This window comes from Nerophis ophidion, linkage group LG13 (assembly GCF_033978795.1).
Source record: "Nerophis ophidion isolate RoL-2023_Sa linkage group LG13, RoL_Noph_v1.0, whole genome shotgun sequence".
NCBI lineage: Eukaryota > Metazoa > Chordata > Actinopteri > Syngnathiformes > Syngnathidae > Nerophis > Nerophis ophidion.
The window spans coordinates 2978059-2994584 of NC_084623.1; the positions used below are offsets into that span (position 1 = coordinate 2978059).

A 16526-nucleotide genomic window follows, 5' to 3' on the forward strand; every position below is an offset into this window, starting at 1 on the left:
TTTTTGTGTTATTCATTTTTGTATTATTATTGTTATTATATATTTTTATTATTATTATATTTTTGTGTTATTCATTTTTGTATTATTACTATTATTATTATGTATTTTTATTGTTATTATTAATGTTATTATTATTTATTGTTGGTTGAGTTCAACTTTTCAAAATGTTTAAAATAATTTCAATAACCTTTTTATTTGTAATTTACCTTATGGTAATCATTTTACTGGTTTTATTTTAATGTATGTAATAAAATTTATGGAAAATATAAGAGTGGATTTTCTACTATGTTACATTTAATGAGCTTTATTGGCATCATACATTATTATTTTCTATTTACGCTATTTGATATTTGAATGAATGTAATAGAAAAATAAATATGGAATCAATAATATACTTTCATAATAATTACATTTATTTAGTGTATTTATTATCTGTTTAAATGTTTTTTAAAGTTTAAGATTATATTTCACAATTAAATAGATTCATCAATTTGAAGTCATTAAATCATATTTTTTAATGAGTCAGATAGAAACCTCCATGCAGCATCCGTCTTCCTCTTATCCGAGGTGGGGTCGCGGGGGCAGCAGCCTAAGCAGAGAAGCCCAGACTCCCCTCTCCCCAGCCACTCGGTCCAGCTCCTCCAGGGGATTCCCAGGCCAGCCAGGACCGAGCCCCAACTCGGACATGCCCTAAACACCTCCTCAGGGGGCATCGTGACCACATGCCGGAGGCACCTCATCTAGCTCCTATCGATGTGGAGGAAACTCATTTCGTGATCTTGTCCTTTTGGTCATAACCCAAAGCTCATGACCACAGGTGAGGATGGGAACATAGATCCATCGATTGAGAGCTTTGTGTTAAAGTTAAAGTAGCAATGATTGTCACAAACATACTAGATGTGGCGGGATTATTCTCTGCATTTGACCCATCACCTTTGATCACGTCCTGGGAGGTGAGGGGAGCAGTGAGCAGCAGCGGTGCCGCGCCCAGGAATCATTTATGGTGATTTAACCCCCAATTCCAAGCCTTGATGCTGAGTGCCAAGCAGGGAGGAAATGGCTCCCATTTTCTATAGTCTTTGGTATGACTCGGCCGGGATTTGAACTCACGACCTACCGATCTCAGGGCGGACCCTCTAACCACTAGGCCACTGAGTAGGTTCCGATACAGGGTTCGCATCACTGCAGACGCTGCACCAGTCTCACCATCCACTCTTCCCTCACTGGTGAAGAAGACTCCGAGGTACTTGAACTCCTCTACTTGGGGCAAGATCTCCTCCCCAACACCGAGATGGCACTCCACCCTTTTCCGGGCAAGAACCATGGACTCGGACTTGGAAGTGTTGATTCTCATCGGAGTTGATTCACTAGCCAGCAGGACTACACCATCTGCAAAAAGCAGAGACCTAATCCTGCAGCCACCAAACTGAATCCACTCAAGACCCTGACTGTGCCTAGTAATTCTGTCCATAAAAGTTAAAAACAGAATCAGAGTCAAAGGGCAGCCTGGGCAGAGTCCAACCCTTACTGGAAACTGGTCCGACTTACAATGCGGGCCAAGCTCTGACACTGATCGTACAATCAGACAGTCCGATACCCCATACTCTCTGAGCACTCCCCACAGGACTTCTTGAGGGACACGGTCCAATGCCTTCTCCAAGTCCACAAAGCACATGTAGACTGGTTGGGCGAACTCCCATGCACCCTCAAGAACCCTGCCCAGAGTATAGAGCTGGTCCACAGTTCCGCAACCAGGACTAAAACCACACTGCTCCTCCTGAATCTGAGGTTCCACTATCCAGCGTAGCCTCCTCTCCAGTACACCTGAATGGACCTTACCGGGAAGGCTGAGGAGTGTGATCCCACCATAGTTGGAACACAGCCTCCGGTTCCCTTTCTTAAAGAAAGGAACCACCACCCCGGTCTGCCAATCCAACAGCACCACCCCCGATGTCCACGTGTCAACCACGATAGCCCACAGCATCCAGAGCCTTAAGGAACTCCGGGCGGATCTTATCCACTTCCGGGGCCTTAACACCCAGGAGCTTCCTAACTACCTCGGCAACCTCAACCCCAGAAATAGTAGAGTCCAGCACAGAGTCCCCAGGCGCTGCTTCCTTACTGGAAGACGTGTGGGTGGGATCGAGGAGGTCTTCAAAGTATTCCCTCCCCCGATTGAGGTCAGCAGTCCACTGTTCCCACTCTACACGGTGTAGACAGTGCACTGCTTCCCACTGCTGGGGTGGCGGATGGTGGTCTAGAACCACTTTGAAGCTGTCCGGAAGTCGTTCTCCGAACTCCTCCCACCTCTGACGTTTTTGTACGTATGCTGTTGTACATAGTAACTTAATAGAAACAATGTACATCTACTACTGTACATAATGCAGTATAAGTGATACACATATACTACTAACCCTAACCTTTCAGTATATGTTTGTGTCCAGGTTCCAGGTTGACGCGTGCGTGTCAGGTATTTGTTCCGTGCATCGGGAAAGTCCCACAAGATCCGATGGTGGACATTTTCTGGCTGGCCGACGAGGACTTTGTCTTCAGCACCGACGCCTCCGACCCCGTCTTCACCTCACCACTACGGTCAGTCCCCGCCTCTTTCAGGACACGAGTCCAGCCCGCCTGTCTTGCCGCGTGTCGGCCGGATCCTAAGGGGGCGGAGCTAGATGTCCTCCGTTGACTTTCCGCGTGTGCTGGTTAGCGTGTGGACTGAAGGCGGTCCTGGTAAAGGAGTCTGGATGGAGCGACTGCTGACCATTGCGCACCTGAAGGAAGAGGACTTCCTCATCAACTACACCTGTATAGCGCAAAGTGGGCGGGGCCTACCTCAGGGACATTTTGCTCTGCGGCCGCAAGGTGAGCCTGAACTCGCCGTGTCCCGGGAAGTCCTTCTCGTGTTTGACAAGTCCTGTCCCTTGTCTCCTAGAGCCGCCCGTCATCGCCCCAATCGGCGGCGCTCTCAGTGGCGTCACGCTAGTCTTCGTCGCCGCTGTCGCCGTCTACTTCCTCTTCAAGGTGGACATTGTGCTCTGCTTCCGGATGTCCTTTCCTGTCCTGTATGCAAATAAGGGTAATAGAATGCGACCCGACGTCAGCACTAACGCTTACTCATGTGGTTACGCAGTTTTGATTAGGGCGGGAAAAGGGTGCTAAAGTAAACGCACCCACTGGTGCAGCTAAGCTAACACTGGCAGACTACAACTAATGTGATGCTAACAAGCTGAAGCTAACGCTAGCACACTACAACTAATGTGATGCTAACAAGCTGAAGCTAGCACTAGCACACTACAACTAATGTGACGCAAACAAGCTGCTGCTAACACTAGCACACTACAACTAATGTGACGCTAACAAGCTGAAGCTAACACTAGCACACTACAACTAATGTGACGCTAACGAGCTGCTGCTAACATTAGCACACTACAACTAATGTGATGCTAACAAGCTGAAGCTAACACTAGCACACTACAACTAATGTGATGCTAGCAAGCTGAAGCTAACACTAGCACACTACAACTAATGTGACGCTAACAAGCTGCTGCTAACACTAGCACACTACAACTAATGTGACGCTAACAAGCTGCTGCTAACACTAGCACACTACAACTATGTGATGCTAGCAAGCTGAAGCTAACACTAGCACACTACAACTAATGTGATACTAACAAGCTGAAGCTAACACTAGCACACTACAACCAATGTGATGCTAGCAAGCTGAAGCTAACACTAGCACACTACAACTAATGTGACGCAAACAAGCTCCTGCTAACACTAGCACACTACAACAAATGTGACGCTAACAAGCTGCTGCTAACACTAGCACACTACAACTAATGTGATGCTAACAAGCTGAAGCTAACACTAGCACACTACAACTAATGTGATGCTAACAAGCTGAAGCTAACACTTGCACACTACAACTAATGTGATGCTAACAAGCTGCTGCTAACACTAGCACACTACAACTAATGTGATGCTAACAAGCTGAAGCTAACACTAGCACACTACAACTAATGTGATGCTAACAAGCTGAAGCTAACACTTGCACACTACAACTAATGTGACGCTAACAAGCTGCTGCTAACACTAGCACACTACAACTAATGTGACGCTAACAAGCTGAAGCTAACACTAGCACACTACAACTAATGTGACGCTAACAAGCTGCTGCTAACACTAGCACACTACAACTAATGTGACGCTAACAAGCTGCTGCTAACACTAGCACACTACAACTAATGTGATGCTAGCAAGCTGAAGCTAACACTAGCACACTACAACTAATGTGACGCAAACAAGCTGCTGCTAACACTAGCACACTACAACTAATGTGACGCTAACAAGCTGCTGCTAACACTAGCACACTACAACTAATGTGATGCTAGCAAGCTGAAGCTAACACTAGCACACTACAACTAATGTGACGCAAACAAGCTGCTGCTAACACTAGCACACTACAACTAATGTGATGCTAACAAGCTGAAGCGAACGCTAGCACACTACAACTAATGTGATGCTAACAAGCTGAAGCTAACGCTAGCACACTACAACTAATGTGACGCTAACAAGCTGAAGCTAACACTAGCACACTACAACTAATGTGACGCAAACAAGCTGCTGCTAACACTAGCACATTACAACTAATGTGACGCTAACAAGCTGAAGCGAACGCTAGCACACTACAACTAATGTGATGCTAGCAAGCTGAAGCTAACACTAGCACACTACAACTAATGTGACGCTAACGAGCAGCTGCTAACACTAGCACACTACAACTAATGTGACGCTAACAAGCTGGAGCTAACACTAGCACACTACAACTAATGTGATGCTAACAAGCTGGAGCTAACACTAGCACACTACAACTAATGTGATGCTAGCAAGCTGAAGCTAACACTAGCACACTACAATTAATGTGACGCTAACAAGCTGCTGCTAACACTAGCACACTACAACTAATGTGGTGCTAACAAGCTGGAGCTAACACTAGCACACTACAACTAATGTGATGCTAACAAGCTGAAGCTAACACTAGCACACTACAACTAATGTGACGCTAACAAGCTGAAGCTAACACTAGCACACTACAACTAATGTGATGCTAACAAGCTGAAGCTAACACTAGCACACTACAACTAATGTGATGCTAACAAGCTGAAGCTAACACTTGCACACTACAACTAATGTGATGCTAACAAGCTGCTGCTAACACTAGCACACTACAACTAATGTGATGCTAACAAGCTGCTGCTAACACTAGCACACTACAACTAATGTGACGCTAACAAGCTGAAGCTAACACTAGCACACTACAACTAATGTGGTGCTAACAAGCTGAAGCTAACACTAGCACACTACAACTAATGTGACGCTAACAAGCTGAAGCTAACACTAGCACACTACAACTAATGTGATGCTAACAAGCTGCTGCTAACACTAGCACACTACAACTAATGTGATGCTAACAAGCTGCTGCTAACACTAGCACACTACAACTAATGTGACGCTAACAAGCTGAAGCTAACACTAGCACACTACAACTAATGTGGTGCTAACAAGCTGAAGCTAACACTAGCACACTACAACTAATGTGACGCTAACGAGCTGAAGCTAACACTAGCACACTACAACTAATGTGATGTTAACAAGCTGAAGCTAACACTAGCACACTACAACTAATGTGATGCTAACAAGCTGAAGCTAACACTAGCACACTACAACTAATGTGATGCTAACAAGCTGAAGCTAACACTAGCACACTACAACTAATGTGATGCTAACAAGCTGAAGCTAACACTAGCACACTACAACTAATGTGACGCTAACAAGCTGAAGCTAACGCTAGCGCACAAAGTACGAACATAACACATGTTTAGAATGATTTTTCTTTCATGTCAGATTGCGACGGGAAGCTGTTCGACGCCTACGTCACGTACCCGCTGAACTGCCAGGTGGGCTTCAGCGACCAGGTGTGCACCTTTGCCCTTCACGTCCTGCCTCAAGTGCTGGAACAAGCCTGCGGTTACAAACTCTTCATAGCGGGACGTGACTGCCAGCCCGGGCAAGGTAAGTCTGTCCCTCACGGAGGACATTGTCGTCACAAAAAGTTCTTCTGGTGGACTTCTGTTCCTTGGTCTGCAGCCATGGTGGACTCAGTGCAAGACAACATGCTGGCCAGCCGCCGCCTTCTGCTGCTCTACAGCGCCTCCTCCTTCACCCGCAGCAGCAACAACAACAACAACAACAGTAACAACAACAACAACAACAACAACAACATTGGCGAGGGCGTCTGCTTGGACGGGCGGCGTCAACACGAGTGTGTGACCGCCATGCACAGAGCACTGCTGGAGGACACGCTCAAGGTCAGCACATTCTTGGTTACCTCCTCCTGCACCTTGTTTGTTACCTCCTCCCGCACCTTGTTTGTTACCTCCTCCCGCACCTTGTTTGTTACCTCCTCCTGCACCTTGTTTGTTACCTCCTCCTGCACCTTGTTTGTTACCTCCTCCTGCACCATGTTTGTTACCTCCTCCTGCACCTTGTTTGTTACCTCCTCCTGCACCATGTTTGTTACCTCCTCCTGCACCTTGTTTGTTACCTCCTCCTGCACCATGTTTGTTACCTCCTCCTGCACCTTGTTTGTTACCTCCTCCTGCACCTTGTTTGTTACCTGCACCATGTTTGTTACCTCCTCCTGCACCTTGTTTGTTACCTCCTCCCGCACCTTGTTTGTTACCTCCTCCTGCACCTTGTTTGTTACCTCCTCCTGCACCATGTTTGTTACCTCCTCCTGCACCTTGTTTGTTACCTCCTCCTGCACCTTGTTTGTTACCTCCTCCTGCACCTTGTTTGTTACCTGCACCATGTTTGTTACCTCCTCCCGCACCTTGTTTGTTACCTCCTCCTGCACCTTGTTTGTTACCTGCACCATGTTTGTTACCTCCTCCTGCACCTTGTTTGTTACCTCCTCCTGCACCTTGTTTGTTACCTCCTCCTGCACCTTGTTTGTTACCTGCACCATGTTGGTTACCTCCTCCTGCACCTTGTTTGTTACCTCCTCCCACACCTTGTTTGTTACCTCCTCCCACACCTTGTTTGTTACCTCCTCCTGCACCTTGTTTGTTACCTCCTCCCGCACCTTGTTTGTTACCTCCTCCCGCACCTTGTTTGTTACCTCCTCCTGCACCTTGTTTGTTACCTCCTCCTGCACCTTGTTTGTTACCTCCTCCTGCACCATGTTTGTTACCTCCTCCTGCACCTTGTTTGTTACCTCCTCCTGCACCTTGTTTGTTACCTGCACCATGTTTGTTACCTCCTCCTGCACCTTGTTTGTTACCTCCTCCTGCACCATGTTTGTTACCTCCTCCTGCACCTTGTTTGTTACCTCCTCCTGCACCTTGTTTGTTACCTCCTCCTGCACCTTGTTTGTTACCTGCACCATGTTTGTTACCTCCTCCCGCACCTTGTTTGTTACCTCCTCCTGCACCTTGTTTGTTACCTGCACCATGTTTGTTACCTCCTCCTGCACCTTGTTTGTTACCTCCTCCTGCACCTTGTTTGTTACCTCCTCCTGCACCTTGTTTGTTACCTGCACCATGTTGGTTACCTCCTCCTGCACCTTGTTTGTTACCTCCTCCCACACCTTGTTTGTTACCTCCTCCCACACCTTGTTTGTTACCTCCTCCTGCACCTTGTTTGTTACCTCCTCCCGCACCTTGTTTGTTACCTCCTCCCGCACCTTGTTTGTTACCTGCACCTTGTTTGTTACCTCCTCCCACACCTTGTTTGTTACCTCCTCCCACACCTTGTTTGTTACCTCCTCCCACACCTTCTTTGTTACCTCCTCCCACACTTTGTTTGTTACATCCTCCTGCACCTTGTTTGTTACCTCCTCCCACACCTTGTTTGTTACCTCCTCCCACACCTTCTTTGTTACCTCCTCCCACACCTTGTTTGTTACCTCCTCCCACACCTTGTTTGTTACATCCTCCTGCACCTTGTTTGTTACCTCCTCCCACACCTTGTTTGTTACCTCCTCCCACACCTTCTTTGTTACCTCCTCCCACACCTTGTTTGTTACCTCCTCCCACACCTTGTTTGTTACCTCCTCCCACACCTTCTTTGTTACCTCCTCACACACCTTGTTGGTTACCTCCTCCCACACCTTGTTTGTTACCTCCTCCCGCACCATGTTTGTTACCTCCTCCCACACCTTGTTTGTTACCTCCTCCCACACCTTCTTTGTTACCTCCTCACACATCTTGTTTGTTACCTTCTCCCACACCTTGTTTGTTACCTTCTCCCACACCTTCTTTGTACCTCCTCCCACTCCTTGTTTGTTACCTCCAATCACACCTTGTTTGTTACCTCCTCCCACACCTTGTTTGTTACCTCCTCCCACACCTTGTTTGTTACCTCCTCCCACTCCTTGTTGGTTACCTCCTCCCACACCTTGTTTGTTACCTCCTCCCACACCTTGTTTGTTACCTCCTCCCACTCCTTGTTGGTTACCTCCTCCCACACCTTGTTTGTTACCTCCTCCCACACCTTCTTTGTTACCTCCTCACACATCTTGTTTGTTACCTTCTCCCACACCTTGTTTGTTACCTTCTCCCACACCTTCTTTGTTACCTCCTCCCACTCCTTGTTTGTTACCTCCTCACACACCTTCTTTGTTACCTCCTCCCACTCCTTGTTTGTTACCTCCTCCCACTCCTTGTTGGTTACCTCCTCACACACCTTCTTTGTTACCTCCTCACACACCTTCTTTGTTACCTCCTCCCACTCCTTGTTGGTTACCTCCTCCCACACCTTTGATAGGTGGTTGAGGAGGTAACAACTGTTGGCGGTCATACCCCAGCAGAAACTGGAAGTGTTCAGTGCAGTCGGAGAAAATCAGCAAAAAGGCAAACCAGAGTGAGCGCGGTAGACGGTTGGTTGATCTGTCGTTGAGTTTATTTGGCAGGGTGGTTGGTCAGTCGGTCCAACATTCATTATTTAGTCAGGTGGTCAGTTGGCTGGTTAATATTTATTGAGTTGTTTGGTCACTTAGGTAGCATGTTGGTCAGCTGGTCAATATATCTGTTAGTTGACTATTTAGTTGGTTAATGTGTCGTACGGTCAGTTGGTTATTTGGCAGGCTGGTCAACAAGTCTTCGGTCTGTCGAGGAGTTGGCAGTCCATTGGTTATTTAGTTAGTCAATCACTCGACAGGTTTCATTATTGATATAGTTGATCGATCAGTTACATTAGGTGGTCTGTTGCTTGTTTTTGTTAGTTGGTTGATCTGTTAGTTAGTTTACTGGGTATTTAGCTGGTTAGTCTGTCGTTCAGTCATTTGGTTTGTTGGCTTGAGGGTTGGTTTGTCTGTTGAACAGTTGGCCAGTTCGTGAATTATTTAGTTTGTTGGTCGGTCGGTTGCTTTAATTAGTTTTTTAGTTTTATGGTCAGTTAGGTAGTCTTTTGCTTGTTTGGTTCTTTGGTTTATCTGTTAGTTAATTAGTTAGTTGACTGGTTATTAAGTTGGTTTTGTGTCGTTGAGTATGTTAGTTGGTCAGTCTGTTGAACAGTTTGCTGGTTAAATGGTTGTTTAGTTAATAGGTCGTTGGATGGTTTTTCATTAATTTCGTTAACAATTTGGTCAGGTAATTAAGCGTTGGTTAGTTAGTTACTTCATTGGTTTGATGGTTGGTCGTTCAAACAATCAGTTAAGTTAGTCTGTAGACTGATGATCTTGTACTTTTTTATATTGGTTAGTTGGTTTGTTAGCTTGTTGACCGGTGTGACAGCCGGTTGTCACTTGGTTAGTATTTGGTCGATGGGACAGTCTGTCAATCAATTAGTTACTAAGTCGGTCCATGGTTGGTTATTTAGTCGGTTGATTGGTTGTAGCAAGGGACAGTGTCCCCATCACAAGTTGGTATATTTCTTTTTAGGATAAGCAGTAGAAAAAGAATGGATGGATGGACAAAGTGTGCGGTTGTATAGTTCTTTGTCCCATGTTGCTCAGGAAACCATCTTGTGGGCATGACTAGGTTGTGCTATTTGGTTGGATTCAGAGACAAGGAGAGTGGGCTCCAAGAATTTTATTTGGTTGGATTCAGAGACAAGGAGAGTGGGCTCCAAGAATTCTATTTGGTTGGATTCAGAGACAAGGAGAGTGGGCTCCAAGAATTCTATTTGGTTGGATTCAGAGACAAGGAGAGTGTGCTCCAAGAATTCTATTTGGTTGGATTCAGAGACAAGGAGAGTGGGCTCCAAGAATTCTATTTGGTTGGATTCAGAGACAAGGAGAGTGTGCTCCAAGAATTCTATTTGGTTGGATTCAGAGACAAGGAGAGTGGCCTCCAAGAATTCTATTTGGTTGGATTCAGAGACAAGGAGAGTGTGCTCCAAGAATTCTATTTGGTTGGATTCAGAGACAAGGAGGGTGGGCTCCAAGAATTCTATTTGGTTGGATTCAGAGACAAGGAGAGTGTGCTCCAAGAATTCTATTTGGTTGGATTCAGAGACAAGGAGAGTGGGCTCCAAGAATTCTATTTGGTTGGATTCAGAGACAAGGAGAGTGTGCTCCAAGAATTCTATTTGGTTGGATTCAGAGACAAGGAGAGTGGCCTCCAAGAATTCTATTTGGTTGGATTCAGAGACAAGGAGAGTGTGCTCCAAGAATTCTATTTGGTTGGATTCAGAGACAAGGAGGGTGGGCTCCAAGAATTCTATTTGGTTGGATTCAGAGACAAGGAGAGTGTGCTCCAAGAATTCTATTTGGTTGGATTCAGAGACAAGGAGAGTGGGCTCCAAGAATTCTATTTGGTTGGATTCAGAGACAAGGAGAGTGTGCTCCAAGAATTCTATTTGGTTGGATTCAGAGACAAGGAGAGTGGCCTCCAAGAATTCTATTTGGTTGGATTCAGAGACAAGGAGAGTGTGCTCCAAGAATTCTATTTGGTTGGATTCAGAGACAAGGAGGGTGGGCTCCAAGAATTCTATTTGGTTGGATTCAGAGACAAGGAGAGTGGGCTCCAAGAATTCTGCCGATCACCAAGAGAAGAAAATTATGAATTTTCTCCATATTACCCAGAAGTACTGCTACTGCTTTAAGAAGATGTACATTGTGGTTAGGATCCAAAGTAGGACTGCTTGGTCTCCCACTGAATGTCCTTCGAGTTTTCAGACGAGGTTCCGTCTTCTCTCAGGTGATTCTGGTGGAGCTGGAAGAGATGAGCCCGGCCCAGCTGGCTCACTTCCCGGAGTCTTTGCGTCATCTGAGAAGGAAGCAGGGTGCTGTGTGCTGGTGGAAGTACCAGAGGACCAGGAGGAAGTCCACCTCCAAGACAAGTGCGACCACGCAGGACAAAGGGGACATATCGCCCTCGCTGTCTCCTTCCTCCAGGTTTTGGAAGGAGATGCGTTACCACATGCCAGTGAGGGGCACCAGGGGCGGCGCCCCCGAGAGGACCGCCCTGCTGAAGGTGTGACGTATATCGCTGGTCTCGTCACCTTAGCCCGGGTGGGAGGGTGACGCGGGTGAGTGCAATCGATCAAAAGTAATGCCGGCGAGGTCCGTTGAACTATGGCTTACTTTCATTGACAAGAGAACCCCACAACCTGAAGAGTTGCAGCAAACCTGGAGGAAGTGTTAGGCAAAAGAAAATGTCCCTTCCGGGGTAGCCAGAGAACCAGAGAAATCAGATTTCAGGTCTTTGAGTTCATGACACGCAATCTGACTCCTTCCTGACCACGTAAGGGACTTTTCGTGTTGTGTGAGTAAGTGTCCCTAAAAACATTCAAATGAACCTTCGGCATCAACCAAGTCGTGGGACTGCTCCTTATGTGGACCTGTCTGGACTTGACATACCATGGACACATTTAGAAAAGATTTTGTGAAATCTCGGTTATGTCACCCCTAATGGTCCTACTTTATGACTTGCCCACAATGATGGACTACTTTTACAGGACTGGCTGCCTGCTTTCCCAAAAGGAATGTGGTGTTCCACCGAGTAGAAACACATGTTATTTCGTATGATAACAGATATTACGATGTAACCGCTCCGAGTCGAGAGCTGCTTTTGCACCTTAATAATAATGGATTAGATCTATGTAGTGCTTTTCCAGACACTCAAACCGCTTCACCGAGAAGTGAGAAGCCTTCATTCATTCACACCTGGTGGTGGTAAGCTACATTCATTCACACCTGGTGGTGGTAAGCTACATTCATTCACACCTGGTGGTGGTAAGCTACATTCACTCACACCTGGTGGTGGTAAGCTACATTCATTCACACCTGGTGGTGGTAAGCTACATTCACTCACACCTGGTGGTGGTAAGCTACATTCATTCACACCTGGTGGTGGTAAGCTACATTCATTCACACCTGGTGGTGGTAAGCTACATTCATTCACACCTGGTGGTGGTAAGCTACATTCATTCACACCTGGTGGTGGTAAGCTACATTCATTCACACCTGGTGGTGGTAAGCTACATTCATTCACACCTGGTGGTGGTAAGCTACATTCATTGCCACCGCTGCCCTGGGGTAGACTGACGGAAGCGTGGCTGCCAGTTTGCACCTACGGCCCCTCCGACCACCACCAATTCTCCATTCATCATTCATTCACCAGCGTGAGCGGCACTTGGGGGCAAGGGTGAAGTGTCCTGCCCAAGGACACAACGGCAGCGATTAGGATGTCAAGAGGCGGGGAGCGAACCTGCAACCCTCAGTTTTCTGTCACGGCTGCTCTACCCACTACGGTAGAGACTGGAAGCCAGTGTGGACAAGACAAAGTGTGTAACCGTGAACCTCCATGCTTTCAGAGAGTTAGCGTTCTGCAAAGACTGCGTGGAATTGAACGTTTTTAGGCTTCGGACTGAGAAAGTTCTTCAATTGTTAACGAATAGAAAGAAAAAGAACAATGCACACCTCGAAAGTTCATTTTCTCATAGTACATTGCAGCTTCTTTTTGAAAGAACGAGACAGAGAGTCACTACTACAGCTTGGACGACAATTAGGCTGCCAAAGGGGCGGAAACTTTCCGGGAATTTACCACGGGAAGTTAAGCTCAAAGTTGGACACCGTCCGTGGGAATGAATGGGAATATATGGCAATTACAAAAAGAGGAACAAGCAATACCACCTCTATTCCACTTAAATACCCATCCATCCATGCATGTGATGGAGGAATGCACAGAGCAGGGTTGAAATTCTACTGAATTTGCATGAAAACAGGTTGTTTTAGCTAATAGTCATGATCCAAGATCCAGCATGTTGCAGTCAATGTTTATTACCGGTCATTTCCCGTTAATTCCCACTTCATTAGGCACACCTGCACCATCCAATGACATGTGACCACTTCATTAGGCACACCTGCACCATCCAATGACATGTGACCACTTCATTAGGCACACCTGCACCATCCAATGACATGTGACCACTTCATTAGGCACACCTGCACCATCCAATGACATGTGACCACTTCATTAGGCACACCTGCACCATCCAATGACATGTGACCACTTCATTAGGCACACCTGCACCATCCAATGACATGTGACCACTTCATTAGGCACACCTGCACCATCCAATGACAGGTGACCACTTCATTAGGTACACCTGCACCATCCAATGACATGTGACCACTTCATTAGGTACACCTGCACCATCCAATGACAGGTGACCACTTCATTGGGTACACCTGCACCATCCAATGACAGGTGACCACTTCATTAGGTACACCTGCACCATCCAATGACAGGTGACCACTTCATTAGGTACCCCTGTACCAACCAATGACATGTGGTCACTTCATTAGGCACACCTGCACCATCCAATGACATGTGACCACTTCATTAGGTACACCTGCACCATCCAATGAGATGAGACCACTTCATTAGGTACACCTGCACCATCCACTGACACGTGGCCACTTCATTAGGTACACCTGCACCATCCAATGACATGTGACCACTTCATTAGGTACACCTGCACCATCCAATGACACGTGACCACTTCATTAGGTACACCTGCACCATCCAATGACATGTGACCACTTCATTAGGTACACCTGCACCATCCACTGACATGTGACCACTTCATTAGGTACACCTGCACCATCCAATGACAGGTGACCACTTCATTAGGTACCCCTGTACCAACCAATGACATGTGGTCACTTCATTAGGCACACCTGCACCATCCAATGACATGTGACCACTTCATTAGGTACACCTGCACCATCCAATGAGATGAGACCACTTCATTAGGTACACCTGCACCATCCACTGACACGTGGCCACTTCATTAGGTACACCTGCACCATCCAATGACATGTGACCACTTCATTAGGTACACCTGCACCATCCAATGACATGTGACCACTTCATTAGGTACACCTGCACCATCCAATGACAGGTGACCACTTCATTAGGTACCCCTGTACCAACCAATGACATGTGGTCACTTCATTAGGCACACCTGCACCATCCAATGACATGTGACCACTTCATTAGGTACACCTGCACCATCCAATGACATGTGACCACTTCATTGGGTACACCTGCACCATCCAATGACAGGTGACCACTTCATTAGGTACACCTGCACCATCCAATGACATGTGACCACTTCATTAGGTACACCTGCACCATCCAATGACATGTGACCACTTCATTAGGTACACCTGCACCATCCAATGACAGGTGACCACTTCATTAGGTACCCCTGTACCAACCAATGACATGTGGTCACTTCATTAGGCACACCTGCACCATCCAATGACATGTGACCACTTCATTAGGTACACCTGCACCATCCAATGAGATGAGACCACTTCATTAGGTACACCTGCACCATCCACTGACACGTGGCCACTTCATTAGGTACACCTGCACCATCCAATGACATGTGACCACTTCATTAGGTACACCTGCACCATCCAATGACACGTGACCACTTCATTAGGTACACCTGCACCATCCAATGACATGTGACCACTTCATTAGGCACACCTGCACCATCCAATGACACGTGGCCACTTCATTAGGTACCCCTGCACCATCCAATGACAGGGGACCACTGCATTAGGTACACCTGCACCATCCAATGACATGTGACCACTTCATTAGGTACCCCTGCACCATCCAATGACAGGTGACCACTGCAATAGGTACACCTGCACTCTCCACTGACATGTGACCACTTCATTAGGCACACCTGCACCATCCACTGACATGTGACCACTTCATTAGGCACACCTGCACCATCCAATGACATGTGACCACTTCATTAGGTACCCCTGCACCATCCAATGACAGGGGACCACTGCATTAGGTACACCTGCACCATCCAATGACATGTGACCACTTCATTAGGTACACCTGCACCATCCAATGACAGGTGACCACTTCATTAGGCACACCTGCACCATCCACTGACATGTGACCACTTCATTAGGCACACCTGCACCATCCAATGACATGTGACCACTTCATTAGGTACCCCTGCACCATCCAATGACAGGGGACCACTGCAATAGGTACACCTGCACTCTCCACTGACATGTGACCACTTCATTAGGCACACCTGCACCATCCACTGACATGTGAGCACTTCATTAGGTACCCCTGCACCATCCAATGACATGTGACCACTTCATTAGGTACACCTGCACCATCCAATGACACATGGCCACTTCATTAGGTACCCCTGCACCATCCAATGACACATGGCCACTTCATTAGGTACCCCTGCACCATCCAATGACATGTGACCACTTCATTAGGTACCCCTGCACCATCCAATGACAGGTGACCACTTCATTAGGTACCCCTGCACCATCCAATGACACGTGGCCACTTCATTAGGTACACCTGCACCATCCAATGACATGTGACCACTTCATTGGGGACACCTGCACCATCCAATGACATGTGACCACTTCATTGGGGACACCTGCACCATCCAATGACATGTGACCACTTCATTGGGGACACCTGCACCATCCAATGACATGTGACCACTTCATTGGGGACACCTGCACCATCCAATGACATGTGACCACTTCATTAGGCACACCTGCACCATCCACTGACATGTGGCCACTTCATTAGGTACCCCTGCACCATCCAATGACATGTGACCACTTCATTAGGCACACCTGCACCATCCAATGACAGGTGACCACTTCATTAGGTACCCCTGCACCATCCAATGACACGTGGCCACTTCATTAGGTACACCTGCACCATCCAATGACATGTGACCACTTCATTGGGGACACCTGCACCATCCAATGACAGGTGACCACTTCATTAGGTACCCCTGCACCATCCAATGACATGTGACCACTTCATTGGGGACACCTGCACCATCCAATGACATGTGACCACTTCATTAGGTACACCTGCACCATCCAAAGACATGTGACCACTTCATTAGTTACACCTGCACCATCCAATGACATGTGACCACTTCATTAGGTACACCTGCACCATCCAATGACAGGTGACCACTTCATTAGGTAC

The 16526-nt window shown here is 47.0% G+C and overlaps 1 protein-coding gene across 1 annotated transcript in view; it reads left to right on the forward strand.

Annotated features, from left to right (window-relative positions):
- The window catches only part of LOC133564866 (uncharacterized), a 57205-nt gene that overhangs the window by 15744 nt on the left and 24935 nt on the right, over nucleotides 1-16526 (forward strand). The window contains exons 7-12 of the mRNA XM_061919408.1: nucleotides 2445-2592; nucleotides 2711-2865; nucleotides 2936-3079; nucleotides 5908-6075; nucleotides 6151-6371; nucleotides 11205-11480. Of these exons, the coding sequence (XP_061775392.1) occupies nucleotides 2445-2592; nucleotides 2711-2865; nucleotides 2936-3079; nucleotides 5908-6075; nucleotides 6151-6371; nucleotides 11205-11480 (1112 nt within the window). The remainder of the gene's footprint in view (nucleotides 1-2444; nucleotides 2593-2710; nucleotides 2866-2935; nucleotides 3080-5907; nucleotides 6076-6150; nucleotides 6372-11204; nucleotides 11481-16526) is intronic.